The following is an 18095-nucleotide window of genomic DNA, read 5'->3' as shown; positions in this document are numbered from 1 at the left end:
AAAGTCCATGAGGTTAGGTATTATCTTCTCACACTTTTCTTTTGTTTTCAATGCCCTGGACAGGGCTCTGTACACATTAGGCATCTAAAAGATGTTTACTGAATTGATGAGTTGAATATTTTTCAAAACCGTTTACTATATAGGTTTCAATTCCATTTTTGCCTCTAAATAAGTAATTTTGGATGGTCTGTTCTTTTAAGCTTAGTACTCATTTGTCTCAATTATTATGAAGGGCAAATTGTTATGGATAATGGATCTTCTGAGCTAGGAAAGGACTAGCACTCTTGAGGTATGAGGCCATAGTCCCAAATCTATCTTGGTTAATAACAATCTATGTTACATAGCATTATTTTGCTATACCTTGGAGTTCTTTGTTCTAATAGGATGCTCTGTCAATAATTGAAAGTTATTATTTTAATTTATTGTTTTTCTGGACAGGTTTTCATGAGATTTGAGCACTACTTTTCCATTGCTAGTTGTATCCTTTGAATCTTTTAGTTAATCTTGAAAACAAATCACTTGTCTGTAAAATAGCTGGCAAAAAATTCAGTTTCCTTCCTACTACAGAGGTATAGGAGTTTGGAGTAAAAACATCTTGAGAGTCTTGGAAAAAGAGTTAATAAAATATTGCCATTATTTATAATAGTGAATTACCCTGAGTATTTGCCTACTTACAATTAGAGGTGATGAAAATCAGTCTAGGACTTAGTTCTCTCTTTGCCCTCTTGGTAACTTTACTTTTTAATTTATAACAGAATACATGTGTGAGGCAGCATGCAAATAGTCTAATCATTTGAAAGTTCAGCTAGAAGGCAGAAGTAAGCTGTGAAACTTTAATTATTTATGAATATTTCTCATGTAATCAATCTTCCTTGCCACCATTTAACCCCTGATAGCAGTGTATTAGATTAGATCAACCCAATGATGTTGGAATCTAGTGCCCTTGAGAATATGTACATTCAGTGTTTCTAGCTCAAGAAGGGTCATTATTTCTCTAGACTGAATTTGGTCCATCATTTAGCCAAATATCTGGAGCAGCCAGATGAAGGGGGCTTACTATATACACTGTGGTTTCTGGAAGTGACTGAGCAGTTGTATTGCTTATATGTACCTCTTCCTGGATCATGGAATCTAAACATTGCAGAGCTGGAGGGGATCTTAGAACTTATCCTGCATTTTAAAGATAATTAAAGGAGGGCCAGAGAAATTATGATACAATTTTGTTATTTGCAAAACAGAACTAGAGCCAAAGACTCCTGATTCCCAGTGTAAAATGATATTTATTACATGATTTTACCTTACTCACAAGTTATATTTCTCTTTTTTGCTTAGCTCAAAGCCCAACTCCCCTAATACCAGTGACCCAAGTTCCAAATCATGTTTTTACCTTATCCTAGTCCAGTGGGATTATAGAGAATTTTTTTCAGTATCGATCGTGGTAGTTGTCTTTATAATTAGTTTAAACATGGAGATAGTTCTCGTTATAGAAAAGACATCAGCAAATTGGAAAACATCCAGAGTTGGATGACAAAACTAATGAAGGAACAATTAAAGTAACTGTGATTTTTGGTCTAGAGAAGACAAGAATTGGAATTTAGGATTGGGATTTGGAGTTGTTAAATTTTTGAAGGTAGATCATATGAAAAAAGACTAAAACTTATTCCTCTTGACATAGTGAGTCAAAGTTGGACAGAGGCAAATTTTCCTTTGATTTAAGAAAAAAACTTCCTAATCATTAGATTGGTATAAAATTGGTATTGCTGGATCAAAGGTACCTTAATACCCATCATTTTTTGCTTTTTATTTCAATTATTTTAGCCAATCCAATGGGTGTGAAATGATATCAGTGTTTTAATTTGTGTTTCTGTATTCAATAATGATTTACAAAATTTTTATATGACTATAAATTCTTTTGATTTATTTATCTACAGGCTGCCATTCATATCCTTTGACCAGTTATCACATGAAAATGACTTGTTTTGGAGCAGCTAGGTGCTCAGTGGATAGAGCACCGGCTCTGGAGTCAGGAGGACCTGAGTTCGAATTCAACCTCAGACACTTAATAATTGCCTAGCTGTGTGACCTTGGCAAATCACTTAGCCCCATTGCCTGAAATAAATAAAATTTTAAAAAAAGAAAATGACTTGAATCTTATAGGTTTGAAAAAGCTATTTATGTATTTTAGTTATGAGATATTTATCTAAGAGCCTGTCTTATAAATTCCCTTCTCAAATTTCTGCTTTTCTTTTGATTGATCTTGGCTATATTTGCTTTATTTGTACAAAATCTTGAATATAATAAAAATTATATATTTTACGCCTATCACTACTCTCTATTGTTTATTCATAAATTATTCACCTATCTATAAATCTGATAGGGAATATGTTTCAAGTTCTTTGAATTTTCTTATATCATTTTTTTAGATCATGTATCCATTTTGATCTTGTCTTGATAAATGTGTAAGTTGTTCATTGAACTTTGCTCATTTTCTGTCAGACTTCTTTCCAATTTTTCCAACAATATTTTTTTTAGGTTTTTGCAAGGCAAATGGGATTAAGTGGCTTGCCCAAGGCCACACAGCTAGGTAATTATTAAGTGTCTGAGGCTGGATTTCAACTCAGGGATTCCTGACTCCAGGGCCAGTGCTCTCTCCACTGCGCCACCTAGCCACCCCTCCAACAATTTTTTTTTACCAAATAATGAATTCTTAAATCTTTATACTTGTCAAAACAACATTAGTATAGTCATTTGCTGCTGCATACTTTGTCTACTCTGTTCCATTGATCTACCTTTCTATTTTTTAGTTTATATTAGATAGTTTTGGTAATTACTACCTTATAATACAATTCAATATCTGGTACTGCTAGCACTCCTTTCTTTACATTTTTTTTATTAGTTCTTTTTTTTTTAATTTTTTTTATTTTTTTTGCAAGGCAAATGGGGTTAAGTGGCTTGCCCACGGCCACACAGCTAGGTAATTATTAAGTGTCTGAGACCGGATTTTTTATTAGTTCTTTTGATACTCTGTGCCTTTTGTTCTTCCATATAAATTTTATTATTATTATTTTTTCTAACTCAGTAAAATAATTTTTTGGTAGTTTAATTGAGTAGCATTGCATATATAAATTTAGGTAAAGTTTTTATTATATTTACCTACTCATGAACAATTAATATTTCTCCAATTATTTAAATATGATTTTATTTGTATAAAAAGTTTTTTGATATTGTTCATAATTCATAACAAACCTGGATTTGTTTTGGCAAGTATAATCCCAGGTATTTTATACTGTCTAGAGTTATTTTAAGTGGGGTATCTCTTACTATCTCTTCTTATAGGTTTTTGTTTATGATATATAGAAAAATTGATGACTTATGTAGGTTTACTTTATATCCTGCTATTTTGCTAAAGATATTGTTTTAACTAACTTTTTAGTTGAATTTTTGGAATTTCCCAAGTATATTATCATATTACTTATTCTGATTTCTTCTACTTCTTTTTCTTCTCTTTGCTGCTGCTAGGATTTCCAATATAATATTGACTAATACTGATGACAGTAGACATGTTTCACATCTCTGACCTAACTGGGAAGACTTCTAACTTATCCCCATTACAAATAATACTTGTTAATTGTTTTAGGTAGATGATTTTTATCAATTTAAGGAAAAATCCATTATCTCTATCTTTAAGAGTTTTAATAGAAATAAGTATTGTATTTTATCAAAAGCTTTTTCTATATTGATATAATCATTTGATGTTTTTTTTGTTGCTTTTATGGTTGACATAATCAATCAGTGTTAATAGTTGGCCATATATTTAACCATCCCTACATTCCTGGTAAAAAAATCCCACTTGGTTATAATGTATAATCTTTGTAATATATTGTTGTAATCTTCTAGCTAGCAATTCAGTTTTAGGGCCACCCTGGGAAATCTATTATGGACAATGCCATCTACATCCAGAGGGAAAAAGCAACAAAACAATAAAAAACAGAATCTGAATGGATGCTATGTGTACTTATTAAAAATTTCTCTTATTTTTTCCTTCCTATTCCATGGTTTTCTTTCTTTTCTCTTAAATCTAATTCCTCATAAAAAAATGACCAACATTGTAAATACATTAAATAAAGGTATGTATACAACTTTTACCAGATTGTTTGTTGCTGACGGTAGCAGGGTGGGAAGGGAAGGTGACAGAAAAATGTGCAATTTATTAATATGCAAGTGAAAGAAAGTTGAAAATTTTTATGACATGTAATTGGAAAACTAAAATAAAATATCAATAAAAAAGTGACTTTACCAAAGTCACAACAGTATATAAAAAAAGGATTTTTAAAAAGTTATTTATTTATTTTGAATTTTATAATTTTTCCTCTAATCTCGCTTCTCCCCCCCCCATAGAAGGCAGTCTGTTAGTCTTTACATTGTTTCCATGGTATACATTGATCTAAGTTGAATGTGATAAGAGAGAAATCATATCTGTAAGGAAGAAAAATAAAGTATAAGAGATAGCAAAATTATATAATAAGATAACTTTTTTTTAAAAAAATTAAAGTTAATAATCTTTGGTCTTTGTTCAAACTCCACCATTCTTTCTCTGGATACAGATAGTATTCTCCATTGTAGATACTCCAAAATTGTTCCTGATTGATGCACTGATGGAATAAGCAAGTCCATTAAGATTAATCATCACCCCCATGGTGTTGTTATGGTGTACAATGTTCTTCTGGTTCTGCTCATCTCACTCAGCATCAATTCATGGAAATCTATCCAGGCTTCCCTGAATTCTCACCCTCCCTGGTTTCTAGTAGTGTTCCATCATACACATATACCACAGTTTATTAAGCCATTCCCCAATGGATGGACATTCATTCAATTTCCAATTTTTGCCACCACAAACAGGGCTGCTATGAATATTTTTGTGCAAGTGATGTTTTTACCCTTTTTCATGATCTCTTCAGTGTATAGACTCCATAGTGGTATTGCTAGATCAAAGGGTATGCACATTTTTTGTTGCCCTTTGGGCGTAATTCCAAATTGCTCTCCAGAAAGGTTGGATGAGTTCACAGCTCCACCAACAATGTATTAGTGTTCTAGATTTCCCACATCCCTTCCAACATTGATCATTGTCCTTTCTGGTCATATTGGCCAGTCTGAGGGCTATGAGGTGGTACCTCATAGATGCTTTAATTTGCATTTCTCTAATAAGTAGTGATTTAATACAATTTTTCAGATGACTATGGATCGCTTCAATTTCCTCATCTATAAATTGTCTTTGCATATCCTTTGACCATTTGTCAATTGGGGAATGGCTTGTTTTTTTTAATTTGATTCAGTTCTTTTTATATTTTTAGAAATGAATCATTTGTGAGAAATACTAGTTGTAAAAATTGTTTCCCAAGTTACTACATTTCTTTTGATCTTGGTTACAGTGAGTTTTGTCTGTGCAAAAGCTTTTTAATTTAATGTATTCAAAATTATCTAGTTTGTTTGTAATGATATTCTCCATCTCTTCCTTGGCCATAAACTGCTTCCCTTTCCATCGATCTGATAGGTAAACTATTCCTTGATCTTCTATTATGCTTAAAATATTGTTTTTCATGTCTAAATTCTGTATTCATTTTGATCTTATCTTGGGATAGGGTGTGAGGTGTTGGTCTAATCCTATTTTCCCAATAGTTTTTATCAAAGAGAGAGGTTTTTATCCCAATAGCTGGACTCTTTGGGTTTATCAAACAGCATATTACTTTAATCATTTCCTGCTATTGCACCTAGTCTATTCTACTGATCCACCCCTCTATTTCTTAGCCAATACCAGACAATTTTGATGACTGATGCCTCATAATATAATTTTTGATCTGGTAGGGCTAGAGCACCTTCTTTTGCGCTTTTTTGATTTTTTTAAAGAATGATTTTATTTATTTTGAATTTTACAATTTTCCCCCTAATCTTGCTTCCCCTGCCCCGCCAGAAAGCGGTCTGTTAGTTTTTATGTTGTGTTTCCATGGTATCCATTGATCTAAGTTGAATGTGATAAGAGAGAAATCATATCCTTAAGGATGAAAAATAAAATATAAGATAGAAAAATTACATAATAAGGTAATGGTTTTTTTTAATTAAAGGTAATAGTCCTTGGTTTTTGTTCAAACTCCACAATTCTTTCTCTTGATACAGATGGTATTCTCCATCATAGATACCCCAAAATTGTGCCTGATTGTTGCACTGATGGAATGAGCAAGTCCATTAAGATTGTTCATCACCCCCATGTTGCTGTTGTACATTGTTCTTCTGGTTCTGCTCATCATAAGTTCATGCAAATCCTTCCAGGCTTCCCTGAATTCTCACCCTTCCTGGTTTCTTTCTTTTTAAAAAAAAATTATTATATTTGTTTTTATTTTTGTGCAAATGATTTTTTTTATACATTACTAAAATATTCTTGTTTAAGAGTAAACATGATACCCCCTACCCCCAAAATAGACCCTCATGAGAAATAAAGTAAAGAGGAAAAAATTAAAATTAAAAAAATAATAATAGGGGCAGCTAGGTGTCATAGTGGACAGAACACCTGCCCTGGAGTCAGGAGCACCCGAGTTCGAATCCGGCCCCAGATACCCCACAATCACCCAGCTGTGTGACCCTGGGCAAGCCACCCCAACCCCTTGCCCTGCAAAAACCAAAACCAAATAAAATAATAATAATAATAACGATAATAAAAATGTGCATCACTCTTTGTTCCACTACCAGCTCTGTCTCAGGTAGATCACATTCTTTATGATAAGTCATGACAAAAGTTACTTCCATATTTTTCCACTGTTGCCATTGCTGATATTTGTGCTAAGTTTTCCTCACTGAATTCAACTTCCTATGTTACGGTATCATGAGTAAGGGAAAACACTGACTTTTGAGAGTTTCTGCAGCATCCAGTCCTCAGTAAAGTAAGAGTTGAATAAACCATGGCAATTGTAACTAAAAGCTTCTATGGGTGGGCGAATTTAAACTGACTATAAACCTAGCACTGAGCCTAATCCTGACCCTATCCCTAAAACTAAACCAAAACCACCTCTTAACTCTAACCCTAACCCTAAATCTGACTCTAAAGATAACCCAAGCCTGATACTAACCCTAACCATAACCTCAAACCTAACCCTAAAACTAACCCTGACAATAACATCAAGCCTCACCCCAACCCCAAACCTAAATCAACCCTAACCAAAAACCTAACCCTAATAGCAACCCTAAGCTTAAGGCCAAATCAAACCCTAACCCAAACCCTAACCCTTTCCCTATCCCTAACCCTAACCCTCACTCTAACCCTAACCCTAACCCTAAGCCAAACATTAAACCTAAACCTCATCCTAGCCCTATCCTCAAATCTAACCCCAAACCTAACCCTAACTAACTGAAACTGAAGAGGGAATTTCTAATTCTGGCATCAAAGTTGAGATAACAAGGGTGACTAGACTATACAGCAACAAGCACCTGTGGTATAGTATACTCTACCTGTGATAGAGTATAAAAGTGGTGAAAGTCTAGAATGGCAATAGGATTCTTTTTACAAATTATCTACAGCTCTGTGTTCTGTAATAGATTATTATGTCTTCGGGATCTACTAGATCTATAAATAAAACAAGAGAGATGCAGACTAAGTAAGGGGTGAGTACCCCAAACCTAACCCAAACCCTAACCATAACCCTAAGCCTAACTCTAACCCTAACCCTAACCCTAAGCAGACCAAGGACCTACCCCTGACATTCAAACAGACAAGAATCCCAACCCTAACCCTGGGCCTAACCCTAACCCAAACCCTAATGTTATCTAGAATACTTAAGTCTCCATAAATCCTATATCTGGTGCAATCTCTAAAGTGTAAGAAAACCAAAGGAGAAATATTTTATATGTGTGGATATTCCTGGTGTTATCTGGGCATGAAGTGCTATTTGTTTTCTTCTTGTCTCAAACTGCAACTAAAATCACTGAAAACAATTTTTCGGGGGTATATGTCTGATTTCAAGGAGAATCAACTCCATGAAGTCAAGGGTCGAACTTCAGTACGTTGACAAGAATGGCGTTTGAATGATAAACTGACTAAGCTGGTGGCTATGGGAATAGACAGCACGTGCTTAATGTAGGAGATTGGATAAAGGTAGAATTAGCAAAACTGAGCAAGAGAAAATAATTCAAAATGAATAGTTTGGTAATTGCCACTTAATAACTACACTGGGTGGCCTTGGGCAAGGCACTTAACCCCACTGTCTTATAAAAAAAAAGTCAAAAAATTATACTGGTAAATTAGTCTTAAGGGATCTTAATTAAGGTTAATAGGTTCAATATCCCTTCTCATTTTTTTATGCTTTTTTGAAATTCAGTCTTACTAAAACATGGGGCTACTATGAAGTTAATCCTAAGCACAGAGTGTAGAAAATGGAGTCTGCAATTGTAGAATATTTTCATATTCTTGGAAAGAGACAAAAAACTGGAATCAACCAAAAGGAAATCAATCATTTGAAAAATTCCAAAGCACAATGGGAATATTAAATAATAAATATTTCTCATCTTATTTTTCTTCTGCAAGCCCCTTCCCCCAAATATAACATATTTGCTTAAAGGGAGTTAATAAAGGAGCTTTCTTATCTTTTCATTGGATCCTAGTGAGAATCTGAATACAGTTATCCATAGAGTTAAAATTAAGTGATTTAATTCCCAGATGAAGTTAAAAATAGCAGCGTTTCATTCAGTACTTTTTCATGCAGAGCCTAGATTGTAAACATGAAGACAAATATAACCAGAGTTAATTACAAGGACTTGAGAAGTGAAACATGGAAACAAAAGGGACATATGCCAGATATAGACCTGGATCTACTACGCTAGGAATTCTCACGGAGTGCAACATAGTTGAGCTATGCTTAGCCGAAAACATGCACCATATGCTGAAACTGGATCCAGTTGAACAAAATTCATTCATTCCACAAATATTCACTGGGTGAGGATAAAAAAAAAGATTAAAGTGGTCCCTCAGGGCTTTTAGAGTTGAATTGTAGAGATATGTCATGCTCACTTTACCTATATCTTAAATGGAATTCAAATCCCCATCAGTGTGGACACTATTTGCTAATACAAATCACGACCCATCCCCATCCTTCCATAAATCATAAAACCAACGTACTACCATAGCTTTCATCTGAGCTGCCTTTCTGTTGTTTTCCATATTAGCTGTGTGGCTATTCCCATTCCAGTCATACACATCCTTGAAGGCATCTGTCATGTCATTTCCTTGGTACCAATAATCCCTGCTTACATGCTATCGTCTTCTTACATCAATCAACTGATCCACAAGCATGTATGAGTCTTTAACAAGTGTCAGACACTGTGCTAATCACTTAGAATAAAAAGAAAAAAACTATAAGATTTTTCTGTCTCATAGGAGTTTACTTTTCTTATATAGGAGACAACATATATGTAATCTGATATATATATCTCATACTTAGAAAATAGAAGATAGCCACAGACAGGACGATACTAGCAGTTACGAGGAGAGAAAAGAATTACTGTGGTACACAATGTTGCAGTTTATTGCCCTTTGATTAATAGTTAATAGTTAACTACAATTAACTACAATTCTAATTGTATTCCATGATTGGCAACTAAGACATCTATATTACTACTGGGAGAATATAATATATAAATATGTATGTGCATAGGGATCTTTTCCCTCTTTCTTTGGTTTCTTTGAGGTATATACAGCATAATCATTTTTTCTGGAGTATAGTACCAAATTCCTTTGTTTGTTTGTTTGTTTGTCTGTTTAGATTTTTCAAGGCAACAGGGTTAAGTGGTTTGCCCAAGGCCACACGGCTGGGTAATTATTGAGTGTCTGAGGTCGGCTTTGTTAAAAAATAACTTTTGAAAAAATAGGAACATGGAAACCATTATACTATCTCCTTCCTGATCAGTATCTGCCCTAATTCACTGTCCACCTGCAGTTCTTTTCCAAGATATTTATGAACTAATTAAATAATCTATTCTTCCACCTACATGTTATCATCTAGATCATATGTCTCATATATTTTAAGTATTACTGCTTACCTTGTCATTTCCCGGGGAACCAATCTCAAAAAAAAAAATCCTCCCTTACAACAAAACATTGAAAGCAAATGTATGGAAGCCAAACAAAACAATCCATTGGCCATGGCTGACATTATCTATGACAGTGTGTTTTCATCTAATATGACCATATCTGCTATCCATTCATCAGGACAATATATCCTACATGTCCACTATAACAATAAAGATTCCTCCATAGCTATTACCTGTCATTGTTGGGCCAAGAGGAAAGAAGAATGTTTCAACATTAGTAATGTTTATTTCATAGATCAGAGTTCTAATCTTATCCAGTGTTGTGTAACTATAGATTATTATGACATTGTATAATTTTTTCTTGTTTTTACTAATTTGACTTTGTATGAATTCATATATAATTCAACATTTTTTAGAGTGCAATAATATCACATTACATTCAGATGCCATAAATTGTTCAGTCACCTCCTAATTTATAGACAGTCCTTTCTCAAGTTTTTCACTAACAAAACATGTTCTTATACAATTTTTGATGTACTTAACCTTGGCTCATATTTAAGTAGTGATACAGAGGATTTAGTGCTTTTTTTCTACTAAAATTGCTATTTCAAGAATGGTTGGACGAATTCATAGTTCCACCGATAGTGCATTAGTATACCTAATTCACCATAGCAACAAGAATGCTTGAAAATTAGTCATTCTTTTAAAAGTTTGTTCCACTGCCTCTACCCTAAATCCCTAAGTCTCATAACATTATTTTACTCAATTTTACAAAGTAATCTTGGTTCAATTCTTTACAATGTTGCTATAATGCAAATTGCTCTATGAATTCTCCTCAAATCACTCTAGATCAATTTATATGCACAAATCTTCCCAGATTTCTCTCAAACTGTTTCATTTTTTACAACATACAAATATTCTATTGCATGATGAGCTGATGCTAAGTGAGATGAGCAGAATCAGAAATACACTGTACACCCTAACAGCAACACGGGGGCGATGATTAACCTTGATGGACTCGCACATTCCATCAGTGCAACAATAAGGGACAATTTGGGGCTCTCTGCAATGGAGAATCCCATCTGTATCTAGAGAAACAACTGTGGAGTTTGAACAAAGAACAAGGAGTAGTACCTTAAATTTAGAAAAACTAAACCCCTGATATCGTATGGTCTGATCTTGCTATCTCTTATACTTTATGATTCTTCCTTAAGGATATGATTTCCTTCTCATCACACCCAATTTGGATCAATGTATGCCATGGAAACGATGTAAAAGACTGGCAGATTGTCTTCTGTGGGGGTTTGGGGGAGGGAAGTAAGATTAGGGGAAAAATTGTAAAACTCAAAATAAATAAAATACTTTTTAAAATATTCTAATGCGTGCATACATTATACTTTGTACAGCCATTTCTCGATTGATAGGCTTGTTTAAGTTCTTTGTGACAATCTAAGCACATATAAATATGTTTGTGCATAGGGATCTTTTCCCTCTTTCTTTGGTTTCTTTGAGGTATATACAGCATAATCATTTTTTTTTCCCCAGAGTATAGTACCAAATTCCTTTGTTTGTTTGTTTGTTTGTTTGTTTAGATTTTTCAAGGCAACAGGGTTAAGTGGTTTGCCCAAGGCCACATGGCTGGGAAATTATTAAGTGTCTGAGGTCGGCTTTGAACCCAGGTACTCCTGCCTCCGGAGGCGGTGCTCTATCCACTGCGCCACCTAGCCGCCCAACCCAATTGCTTTTCAGAATGATTGCACTATTTTATGGCTCCACCATTATTACTTCTTTCCATACTTCTCTCTTCCAAAAATAATCATTTCCCAGTTTTATCAACTTTCTCAATCTGAAGAATGTGAGGTAGTCAGGTTGAATTGTTTTAATTGGAGATTTGGAGCATTTATTCATATGTCGTTTTGACAATCTGCCATTTTTACTTTTGAGAATTTCCTACTTTGAACCTTTGACCATTTATTAAAATCCTTGTTTATAAATTTGTTAATAAATATTCAATAAGCACTAGGTATTGAGCCAGGTCCTTGGCTAAACTGTAGGGATAAAAAAAGAGTCGAAAGACTGTTCCTGCCCTCAAACAGTTCCCGATCTAATGCAGTAGTCTTATGGAGTAGACAAACAGTATGTAACAACAAACAATATGGAATAGGAGATAATTAAGGAAGGAATTCTCTATATATTACTTATACTTTTTGGAAATCAGATCTTTATCAGGGAAATTCGTTGCAAAGATTTTACCAGTTAACTTTCGCTTTGATGACTTCCTCTTCTATTTCCTTCTAAATTTTGCTTTGTTAGGAAATGTTAGAAAAGAAATGTTACTGATTTTTATGTTTTTCTTTGTAAGTTCTACTTTACTCATTCTTTATTGGTTCTGGAAGGTTGATGTTTTTGATGTTTATTTCCTTCCATCTTAAAACTAAATCTGGTATTTCTAAAATGTGTCAGATAATTGCAGAAAAAAATAGGTATCCTAATTTATTCATGAATTTATTTAATTTCAAGGTTTTTAAATTTAGAAGTGAAGAAACAACAAAAAGGATAGCATTTTGATGAACAAAATAGAACAGAAATACAGGAGTATATGTGAAATAACAAAACTTTATTATGGACAGCTGTTTTTTTAAAGACAATTCAACCTGGGGGGCAGCTAGATGCCCTGCAGTTAGGAGGACCTGAACTCAAATCTAGCCTCAAACACTGAAGACTTAGATGTGTGATCTTAGGCAAGTCACTTCACCCCATTGCCTTGCCAAAAGAAAAATAGAAAAACAAAAATTCAATATATTATTTTGAAAGTTGTTGGGTTTTTTTAATTTCCTTTTGAACTCATGCATCATAGATTTAGAGCAGAGTATAGTGTTTATTGAGAAATTCAGGGTTTTTCCACTGCATGTGTTTGTTTTTAGTTTTATTGATCATGTAGTGTTTATTAACTGGCAAAAACAGTGCTAAGAAAGGCAAAAGCATGGTCCCTGTTCTCTATTTCACCCTACATATTTATTTTATAATTTTTATAAATTTCCTTCTATGAGGCAGGGGACGGGGACAGTTCTTTTTTGGTGCTATGTATCCTTTTGGTAATCTGACGAAGTTTATATTTTCTTCAGAACGGTCTTAAATGCATCTACTAAAATAAGATAGTAAAGAAAACCAGAATATTGAGTCCTATATTCTTATCTAAGTTTATGGACACCCCCCTGAAATCTAACAGGCACTAGGCCTCCAGGTTTTAGCATAAATGTTATGTATTTTTCCAAGGTTTTTTTTTCAATTACATATAAAATTATGTGCTTTTGGGTGGGTTTTTTGCAATTATATTGTTTTTTTCTTTTGTTTTTTTTTGACAAGGCAACGGGGTTCAGTGACTAGACCAAGGTCACACAGCTAGTTAATTATCAAGTGTCTGAGGTAAAATTTGAACTCAAGTTGCCCTGACTCCAGGGCTGATGCTCTAAGCACTGGGCCACCTACCTACCCTTATATTGTTTTTTGTAATGAATTGTTCAGTCAATATTAAGTATGCTTTTAAGGCTGTTTAAACATTTCCCAATTTAATTTTGATTTTTCTTTACTTCTGAGACACAGATCCATCCTTCTTTTCCCACAATGAAAACACACACACAAACACACACACACACACACACACACACACACACACACACACACAGACACACAAAGACACACAGACAAAGACATACATAAATGAGTGAAAAAGTTTGTGAAGGGTGGAGGAGGGGTGTAAAGTGTCTTCCATGTTTAGACTTTGAATAGCTAGGATATTGGTCAGCTAATTACCGGAAAATAGAAACTCAGGAGTGGAATTCTTCGTCAGGTTAGTGGTGGAGGGGGGTGCACGTGGAGGAATCCTGATTTTTAGATGAGAGCAGGCCATGCAAGTGCAACATTTAGTGATTTCTTGGACTCTAGCATATCCTCCTCTTGTTTGTCAGGTTTTACAGGGCTTCCAGTGTTGTTAAACCGATCTTGCTCTCTTGTAAGAAATCCCAGAGCCCTCCCAGGATGCAGCACCCTCTCCGTTCCCCAGCAGATTGCCTAGGCTGGGCAGTGAGAACTGTCCCCCCTCGCTTCTCCCTTTCACCCTTAAGGGGAGACCTGGTCTGCCACCAAGCTTGCCACGCTGGGGACGGCTGGGAGCCGCAGTGGAGGAAGACCGCGGGTGCTACGCTTGGCTCCCCGGGCTCAGCCACTTTTCCTCCTCTACCCCAACTAAGGTGTGGAGCCTCGGGCTGCCATCGGCCACCTTTTGGGTGGGGGGTCAGATTCTGGGTAATGAGTGGTCAAGAATTCTGTGTTGCCCCTTTCTCCGCCTTCGGTGGGCCTCCCTGCCCAAGCTTTCAAAGGCTGCTTTTCCGCCTTGGGGGCGGGAAGTGGGGAGGGAGCGAAGGGGAAGAAGAGCTTTTGTGGGAGAGCTTTGGGGCTTGTTTATAATCACTCGGTTCCGAAGCAGGTGGAGGGACGGGGGCTGGGGGGCTTCGGGGGGGGCTGCCCCCCGCGGCGGGGTTCCCAGCCAGCGCCTGCCTGCCTCGCGCCCACCCCAGAGTGCTGCATTTTACCTGGGGGTGAAGGTCAAGTTCTGCCATTCACAATATTTTTTTCCCACTTAAAAAAAACTCACCACCTTATTTTTAGTTAACCAGCATTTATTGTGTCTTCCTCTGCCACCGAGGAAGAAAAAGGAAACAAACGTCTGCGCCAGGGCCACGTCCAAGGACATTTGCCATGATGATAATAAAAGGATCCTGCTGAGGCGCAGTGGCTGGAGGGCTGCACTTGGGGGTCGGAAGGCACTCCGGTTCAGGTGCGGACGAAGGGAGGCTTCTCCCGGCCTCGGTTGTTCTCCGTCCCTAAGGTGGGAACGAGGACGGCCGTCTCCGGGCTGGCGCGGCGGCAGAGGCTGAGCGCAAGTCGGGCCTTCCGGGGCTCCGAGAAAAGCTACTTCCTAGCGGCCCTCGCCTGCGGAGGCAGCAACTCACCAATGGTGCGCCGGCTGACGGCGGCTCTTTATTCCCGAACCAACCAGGGCTAAGGACACAGCGCGCGCGCTCGCCGGCCGCGAGAGGCCACGCCCCCCGAGGGCCGCTGGAGCCGTGGGCGCGCGCGCGGGCTCCTTCTCGGCCGCGGCGCCGGGGCCCTTCCGGCCTCTCTCCGGCCGGGGCTTGCAGCCGGAGGCCTGGGGGTCGGGGTGGGGGAGACCCCAGAAATGAGGAGCAGGAGCAACTCGGGACTCCGTCTGGACGGCTACGCCCGGCTGGTCCAACGGACCATTCTGTGTCATCAGGCGGGTGCCCACGCCCGGGGGGGCTCAGCCGGCTCCGCTCGGGCTCGGAGAAGGGGCCGGGGCGCGGGCAGGGACCCGGCGCCCGGGAGAGCCCCTCAGGGCCTGGGCGGGAAGCTTGGGCGGGCCCCAGCCCTCCCGGGAGTGGGTGCGCGGCCCCGGGGCCGGGGGCCTGTTTGGAGACGGGCAGCTTGGCCTGAGCGGCTCCTGGGGGGCCGCCGTGGGGGTGAGCCGGGGCAGCCCCATAGGTAAGGGTTCTGCCTGCCCCTCCCCTTCCCTGCTCTTCTTCCTCTTCTTCCTCCTCTCCCTCCCTCTCGCCCTCACTCTTTCTTTCCCTTCCTCCTCCCCAACCTCTCCCTCCCCCTTTCTCATGCCCTTTTTTAAAGGTTTTTTTGCAAGGCAAACGGGGTTAAATGGCTTGCCCAAAGCCACACAGCTGTCTAATGCCCTTTCTTCTCACTTTGCCTGCCTTCTTCTGGGTTTCGCTATTCCTTTCTTCTCCCCTTCTTTCTCTCCCCTCTTCTCTCTTTCCCCAAAACCTCCCTTCCCTCTCCTTTGTGTCTACATTATACACACACACATATATTTATTAACTTTATACTCTATATGTCTATATAGACACACATACACACATCCCCCATTGCCCCATCACCTCCTTGGAAGCAAATATCGTTTCATTCTTTGGACTTGTATTCCCAGCTCCTACACAATAAGTAGGGAGTCAACGATTCTTTTGGACTGGTGGGTACTTGTTGATTGATCAATAAGTTTGTGATCATAGGAGTCACCCCAGAGTTACTAAAACACACACGCTGATTAGTTCATTACTACTTGCCAGGCAACTATGCTAAGCAGTAAGGGTACACTGAAAGAGCAAACTAGTTGCCAGCCAACATTTCTAAAAGGAATAATATAGGAGACAGTATGAAAATCACTTGAGTATATAAGTAGTTCTATACTATTTCCATTTAAATGTTATTTTCCCAAGGGAAAACACAATACTCTAGAACCGTGTGCCTCTTATCATCATAGTTGTTATTGTGGGAGTCCCCAAGGAAAGGAAAGGACTCAACAGGATGAGTCACTAGTATGAACTACAAGCCAAAACTTCTAAGGCAACTTTTAGCCCACATTCATCAGATTTTCCAGGATTAGGGATGTGATGGTCCCCACTGTACCAGCAGATGACATACTGAATTCTCTTCTAAGCATATAGTGCATGTTAGGGATATATACACACACACACATACATATATATATATAAAGTACATTAGATAATCAAACATCTAGAGAACAATCATTAAAATGATGTGGGAATCTCATCTTATCTGAAAAGTGTCAGTTGATAAGGATAAGGATAAGACTGTTTAGCTTGGAGAAAGGAAGAGCATGAATTTGGTGTTCAAATGTTTGAGAACTGTCTTGTAAAATTGGGATGAAACCCTTTTCTTGGCTCTACATCAGAACTGGGAGCAGTAAGTTAAAGTATAAAGTTGATACTTTGGCTTAACTAAAGGAAAATTTCTCAATCATTTACAAGATAATTGGTATATTGTAGTCTTCTTGTTTTATACAAAAGCCACTGGCTTCTAGTAGCATCTTGTTTATAGACTTTATTTGTCTTACAGGCAACCATTGTACTTTGTCTGTATATAAGATGCCCTGATGTCCCATATTTGAGAATAAACTGAGTTGCAGTTTAATAAAGTATTATTCTCTTCCTCTCTTTTTCTAGAGTCCAGTAAGAGGACTACTTTCGGCCAGCCATGATCAAAAATATGCTTGGGTTAGAGACTACACATCTACAGTATCCTGGCAGTGTGGGGCCTGGGAATGGCATATCTGAAAAATGCAGATTGAGATGAAGATAAGGCAAAGGCATATGAATTACAACAGGTAATGATTGGCAGTAGTTAGATTACTGTGAGTCTAGAATTTAGATTTGGGATAAAAATTTATGTTAGCTCCATAATTGATTTTTACTCTGAAAATCTCCAACGAATTCATCATTTTACTCTGACCATTTTTTCTCTGTTCTCTACTGTACTTCTCCTTTGACCAGTGCTTAGGGAGTTCAATTGTTCTTGTTTTATTCTTTTGGAGATTCTTTTTCCCAGTGTATATAAAACTTCAAATAGAAGGTGCAAACAAATCTTCTAGATATCTTCCTAATAAAGACTTTTTTAAAATGCCAGAACTTACTTTTAGACAAGATTTGCAAAGAATTATGGTAAACATAAACTCCTGAGAATTAGAGAAAATGTAAGAGTAATTTTAAGTAAACTTGAACAGATCCCAGAAGTGATCTGCTACAATTTGTATCTGACCTGGGATCCCCTCCCTAATATCCAGTGGTCTTCCATTCCATTTGAAGGCTTCCATTGATAGGGAGAGAGCCCATGGCCTCCTGGGAGAATTCTGTGTTCTTATGGAAAGTTCAAATTCTCTTAGGGAATCAAAATATCTTATTCCATTATCTACTTGCCTTTGTACTTGCTACTAGCTCCATATTTTCCATCTCTCATATCTCCAAACCTCTGAATACTACTGGAGTAAATCACACCATCATAACAACAAGGTCCACAAACAAATTCATGTTATCTAATTTCAGATGGGCCCTCACTGCATTTATATTTCTCTGATCAAATACCGATCATATTCCTTTTATTTATAGTGCTCAACTTTTTTCTCAGTTCTTTATACCACCTCC

At 37.4% G+C, this 18095-nt stretch overlaps 1 protein-coding gene and 1 long non-coding RNA gene across 2 annotated transcripts in view; both read left to right on the top strand.

Annotated features, from left to right (window-relative positions):
* LOC141495143 (sorting nexin-29-like) overlaps positions 1-15023 on the top strand; it is a 54762-nt gene extending 39739 nt beyond the window's left edge. The window contains exon 8 of the mRNA XM_074196122.1: positions 14781-15023. Coding sequence (XP_074052223.1) covers positions 14781-15008 — 228 coding nt within the window. The 3' untranslated portion in view covers positions 15009-15023. The remainder of the gene's footprint in view (positions 1-14780) is intronic.
* Positions 15024-15419: 396 nt separating this feature from the next.
* The window catches only part of LOC141495340 (uncharacterized), a 52135-nt gene continuing 49459 nt past the window's right edge, over positions 15420-18095 (top strand). Inside the window, exons 1-2 of the long non-coding RNA XR_012470741.1 lie at positions 15420-15633; positions 17121-17281. This is a non-coding gene — a long non-coding RNA (uncharacterized LOC141495340). The remainder of the gene's footprint in view (positions 15634-17120; positions 17282-18095) is intronic.

This window comes from Macrotis lagotis, chromosome 8 (assembly GCF_037893015.1).
Source record: "Macrotis lagotis isolate mMagLag1 chromosome 8, bilby.v1.9.chrom.fasta, whole genome shotgun sequence".
In the NCBI taxonomy this organism is placed as follows: Eukaryota; Metazoa; Chordata; class Mammalia; order Peramelemorphia; family Peramelidae; genus Macrotis; species Macrotis lagotis.
This window is presented reverse-complemented; position numbering and strand designations above follow the sequence as displayed.